This window comes from Trichechus manatus, unplaced genomic scaffold, assembly GCF_000243295.1.
Source record: "Trichechus manatus latirostris isolate Lorelei unplaced genomic scaffold, TriManLat1.0 scaffold00073, whole genome shotgun sequence".
Taxonomy (NCBI): domain Eukaryota; kingdom Metazoa; phylum Chordata; class Mammalia; order Sirenia; family Trichechidae; genus Trichechus; species Trichechus manatus.
Genome location: NW_004444009.1, coordinates 13,632,487 through 13,638,516, shown reverse-complemented (window position 1 = coordinate 13,638,516; position 6,030 = coordinate 13,632,487). Strand labels below are relative to the sequence as shown.

Sequence of the window (6,030 nt, the reverse complement as noted above, 5' to 3'; positions counted from 1 at the left end):
ATATCAGAAAATTTTAACCTCACTCACATGATTTTTCTCTTGCTTACCAGTTACCAGTGACTGTGAAGTGGACTCCAATTCATGGCAACCTTACATTTTATAGGGTTTTCGATGGCTGATTTTTCAGAAGATCACCAGGCCTTTATTCTGAGGCACCCCTGGGTGGACCTCCAACCTTTTGGTTAGCAGTGAGAACATTAACAGTTGGCACTACCCAAGGGCCCGTTTTCTGTTGCTAGTGCCATGGAAAGCAAAACAGAAATAAGAAACTTACTAAGAAGTTGAAAGAACAGGAATACAAAACAGATATGATAGGAGCCATTTCCCTAAAGATAAACAGTGCTTGTGGAGGAAAGGGGTAGGCTTCTTTCTCCTAGGCCCTGTGTTCTCTAGGTTGTCTCTGAGAGTGCAGGAACCCTCTGGAACGTTCCTTTCATGCCCCTCTTTGTCTTCCTTTTAGATCTTCTTTCTTCTTTTCCATAACTCCTCAGATTACCATAGTACATTCAGGAGGGCCTTTCTTTGTGTTCCCTTCCCTTTGTTTTCCTCTTCCCTTCTCTTCTTCTGTTCCCTGCTTTCTCCAAAGCCTGATCTTGCACCTGATGAAATACAGGGTAGAAGAAGCAAGAGGGATCAAAGTGGTCACAGGTTCTTATTCCAAATTCTTTTCTTTCCCATTTCAGGTCCTGAAAGGAAATATGACCAACTCCCCCCACCCCAAAATTAAAAAAAAAAAAAAAAAAAAACTCTCCAAAACCAGGATGGGGAATGAAGATCACTCATGGTCAGTCTGTGTTCTATGTGTAAGCTAGAACTTTCTACTTTTTGCATGTTTTGTCACTATTTCTAGGGAAGCAGAGGCATGGTGATCCCCTCTTGGGAAAACCAAACAACCATAGTGGAATTTGTGCTTCGAGGATTCTCTTCCATCTGACAGCTAAATATTTCTCTCTTTGTGATGTTTTTAGTTTTTTACATCTTAACTGTCTCTGGAAACATCTTCATTGTCCTGTTAGTTTTATTCAGCCATCACCTCCACATCCCCATGTACTTCTTCTTGGTGAACCTGTCCTTTCTGGAGATCTGGTATGCCTCTAACATCGTCCCCAAGATGTTGCTGATTATTATAGCCAAGCAGAAGACTATCTCTGTGGCTGGCTGCCTGACACAGTTCTACTTCTTTGGATCCTTGGCTGTAACAGAGTGTCTTTTGCTGGCTGTGATGTCCTACGACTGCTACCTGGCCATCTGCCAACCTCTCCGCTATCCCATCCTCATGACTGGCCCCCTCTGTATCAAGCTGGCTGCCAGTTTTTGGCTCTGCTGTTTCCTCCTCACAGCAATCACAATGGTCCTACTGTCTAGACTAACCTTCTGTAGACCCAGTGAAATTGACCACTTCTTTTGTGACTTCACACCTCTGGTCCATCTCTCTTGCATGGACACCTCACTTACTGAGACAATTGCCTTTGCCACCTCTTCTGCAGTGACTCTAGTCCCATTTCTCCTCATCATAGCCTCCTATTCTTTCATCCTTGCTGTTATTCTAAAAATCCCATCTGGCACAGGCCGGAGAAAGGCATTCTCCACCTGCTCCTCCCACCTCACAGTGGTCACAGTATTTTACGGGACACTGATTGCCATGTACCTGGTGCCCTCAGTGAACTCTTCACAACTCTTGAGCAAAGCGTTCTCTCCACTCTACACCATCCTGACACCCATGTTCAACCCAATCATTTACAGTCTGAGAAACAGAGATATCCATGAAGCTCTGAAGAGGTGCTTGAGTAAGAAATCAGGTTTCCTCAAATGATGCAAAAAGCAAAACAGCTGTGTTTGTCCAAGGGCTGATGAACTAGATTGAGTCATTTAAATTCTACACGCAAGGAGGTTAACAACGAGCTACCTAAGCCAGTTGACCAGAAGCCTCTGAGTATGGCTGTGGACACTGCTGAGTTCTGACAGCCTCAAGTGAACTGGTGTCCCAGAATATGATCTAAGCAGGTTAGACTCTGCTCCATCATCTCCAGTAGGTCTGGCTTCTTGTGTAAAAGACCATATCCAAAATGAACTGGTAAGGCTGGTCACTCATCCTTTCAAATATTCATTGAGGGTCTACTATGTTCAAGGCAGTATGCCAGATTTAAGTCGCAAAATTATAGCTAAGAACACATAAAGTCCATGATCTCGTTGAACTCACAGTCTATGGGGTAAGAAAAGCATTAATCAAATAACTAATGTAAAATTACATACATTAATATAAAATTATACTTGTGATTCAAATTATATTAATAAGATGTTAATTGTATATCAAGAATGTAGAGCCTCAGTCTCTTTCTTTGAAACAGATTTGGAGAAAATGAAGACTTGTGGAAATGAAGCTAGGCACAGGATCCACAAAAATATCTCCAACACTCTGACTCCCCTGCTGCCATAGTGGCAGCTCAGTTGGAAGTTGAGGCTTCTTATTTGTTGAGTACTGCCGCCTCCTGTCAGGCCGTCTTCCAAGGATCCTGCTGCAACTCGCTCCCCTTCCTTCTGGCGCATACTCTCAGCAGTTAGAACATAGGATGTGGTGGGTGTGTGCTTGTTCTTTGCTCTGTGCAATTCTAAAGCCCTAAATTGACTTGAGTAGAAAAGCTGAAGTCAGCCTTGCACACTTAGGTGCTAATGCCTCCGTGTCTGACTCCTACAAATTATACCCCTCGCTTCCCCAGTGCCAATCCTATGAGGCAGTTCTTTTTTGTCCTCTAGGGTCACTATAGTCAGAATTGACTCGATGGCAATAGGTTTGGTTTTTCTGGTTTCCCCAGTGCCAAGGACAGTGTTGCCTCTTGTCTAAACTTTTATCTTGAAGCTTTGTTCTCTTTTAGAGTTAAGCAAACTGATTGTGTTCACCATACATGTAGGTTACTCACGACTCTGGCTGGGAAACAGCACATACGGGGCTGCACTGGATGTCTGAACACATTTTCAGGGCTTGCTTTATAACGAATGAATTACTCACTTTTTATTCCTCTTATAAGCTAGGAAAATATGTGAGATCATCTTAAGGTTGTTGTTGTTAGGTGCCATCGAGTCGGTTCCGACTCACAGTGACCCTATAGGACAGAGTAGAAATGCCCCATAGGGTTTCCAAGGAGCGGCTGGTGGATTTGAACTATTGGCTTTTTGGTTAGCAGCGGAGCTCTTAACCAGTACGCCACCAGAGCTCCTATCTTAGGGAACTCACAATGAAAAGGAAAATTGTCAGCTTTCATTTATCCTCGGGTGACTCATCTGCAGCAAGTGTTAATATCAGAATAGCTTTTGAGGAAGATGTCTAGGGAAGCAGTTTTCAGTGTCACGTGCAAGTTTTGGATTCAAGCTCTGCCATTTTCTAGCAGTACGGCTTTGGGCCAGTTATTTAAACTCTCCAATGTTAGCCTTACTGATCTGGAAAAGAGGAAATGTTATACCTATCTCATCCTGTGTTTAAGTGAGAAAATGTTCCTATGGGCACTGTCTGCCCCAGAGAAAGAGCTCAATAAGTGGTAGCTCTTGTAACTCTTCTTCCAGGTTCCACCTCTCACACCAATCCCACCCAAGACTATTATCCAGTAGGGATACATTTTTAATATTATGGGGTGATAAAAGCTCACAAGTTTTAAGGTCCATCTCATTTCACAGATGAAGGAAGTAATACCTGAAGGGACTAGGTGGACTTTCCCTGGGTAATTATAGAACAAAGACTGAACCCAGCACTTCTACTTCTAAGTCCAGGCCTCTCTTCCCAATACCACACCACCTACAAACTCAGTGAATTCTTTTCTTGCCCAGTGACATGTAAGGAACTCCCTTTTAATACACCAGAATTGCCTGTAGGACTACTATTTTGTTACACGTGGCAGGGAGAGAGTATATAGTGTATTACAGCATATGCCAGAGCTGTTGACCCCCACCCCCTACCCCAAACCCCACAGTGCACCCCTACAAGGTCACAGCCTCACATCAGGCAATAAAGTCTTAGAATTTTTGTAGATGGCACAGCACAACTGCTGTCAGCTGGTAGAAACATTTCCCCACTATTCTTCCACAGGAAGCCTCAGAAAGATAGTGACAACCTTGCCTCCTGAACTTGCAGGTGGGAAGAGGAGATGTTGGGTATAGAACTGGCTTCCTATTTCAACTGAGATATGACAATGAAACACAAAGCCAGAAGACTTTCCTTCCATGGCAGTGTGGGGTGCAGGAAAAGAGGAGCCACATCTTTAGTCCCACAGTTGAAAGTAAACCAACACTGGCAAGGAACCCAAGGGTCTGGTCACCTGAACCAGTGGTTTTCTATACTTAGGCAAAGTACCTAAGAGGTCACCAAGGGGGAAAGAGGGTGAGCAGTCTCTGAACCCTGCCTTTATGCTCCCAGAGTAGTTCTGCTTTTATCTATCTTATTTATTGCTGTTCCATTTAAAACTTCATTTGAATAAAGACTTCTGCTGTTAAACATGCATACACATATTTGGGCAGATGTACAGACACACACACACACGTAATTTTTCTTTACTAGCTCTTTCCTTTCATTATGGCTGTCCTTATGTCCTGCTGAAAAATGTACAAAAACAAGGGGGTCATGTTTGAGTTAATTTATGCCCTGTGAGGTTAGAGACAATTGATGTGCCCTAGCTGAGGTAAGAATAAGAAGAGTGTCTCTGGAGGAGGCCACAGCTCCTGGAATGACCAGCTTCTGTAGATGATTTTATACGTCACAGTTGTTAGGACTGAAATTTTTAAGCCTCCTGAATCTCTGTAAACAACTTCTTTTGTACAAGTTGAGTTTCAAAGCAACACTTGCTAATGACTCCCCAAACTTATCAAGGATGCCTGCCCTTGTGGGCACCGGATGCCCCTAGATTGTATGGCCACATCCTGGCGTATTTGTTCTTTGAGGCTCAGGAGTGAATTGGCCAGCAAAAAAGAGCTCTTGTCATGCACAGACTTAGTCAACCTCCTTCTGAAGAGAAGAAAAGCGAAAGCTACAGTTCCTGATTCTTGTGCCAAGGCTATGCGGTTCTATCACAAGGCTGTGATAGATGGAAGAGGATAGACATGTACAGTCAAGGGTGAAAAGGGAGAGGGGAGGTCATAGCCACTGCTGCCATCACAGGGAGCAGTTGTGTTTGCTGAGAGACCTCTCAGTCTATCCTTTCTGAGCTCAGGGCAGAAGGACAAGAAAGCCCATCCAGTCTGGGTTGCAGCAGTGTCCTCCAGTCTTAGTGGTTTCCCACTGACCCACATCCACTTGAGATCAAAGAAGGTGAGCTGTTGATAACAGAGAGTCCCAACTATCATGCTGAGATCAAGGGTCAACAGTACAAGGGGACAGTTCCTTGTGTATCCTCCTGGGGTCTGACTGTCTCCTAACCACTGAGCAAGTCAAAATTTGTGATATCTGCTTAGTCTTTGCTAGCTGAGAGACCTGGGGCAAATCTCTCAACTGCTTTAGGTCTCAGGCTCCAAATCTGAAAAATCAGAAAGATTGTCTAGGTATTGTCTAAGGAATATATTGAGAATAGTAGCTAACATTCATATCGAATTTTAAACTTTATAAAACTTTTCAACACACAGTTTTACATTTAGTCCTCATTTGGTCCTCAGAAAGTAGAAATTATCCCCATAGCACAGATGAAGACACTAAAATTCGAAGATGCTAAATGACTTCCTCAAAGTATCTCTGTGAAGGCCTTCTGGTTCCCAACCTTGTCTTATTTCCGTTACATCATTCTAGCTCTAAGACTCCATAATTCAGGGCTTCTTTTCTGGGTATGTTTTTGGTACAGACACAATAATCACTTACAGTACTGTCTTGCCTTTTGGGCTTAATCCAATGTGACATGGACTGGCAAACTTGCATCCATGGAAACATCCTGCTGACACCATTGTTCCAAATGCCATACTGTCAAACAGTCTGACACTTTTTTACATCATGTCTGTGATATATTATGGCTACTGGATTTAGGCTTTAGGAATGATGTGGGCTCTAGGCAATATATA

The 6,030-nt window shown here is 43.3% G+C and overlaps 1 protein-coding gene across 1 annotated transcript; it reads left to right on the top strand.

The window, feature by feature from the left end:
- The first annotated feature begins 829 nt into the window (after positions 1–829).
- LOC101344552 (olfactory receptor 11A1-like) lies at positions 830–1,813 on the top strand. Its single transcript, XM_012556658.2, is given in 1 exon segment — positions 830–1,813. A coding segment is annotated over 1 exon segment (984 nt).
- Positions 1,814–6,030: the final 4,217 nt, after the last annotated feature.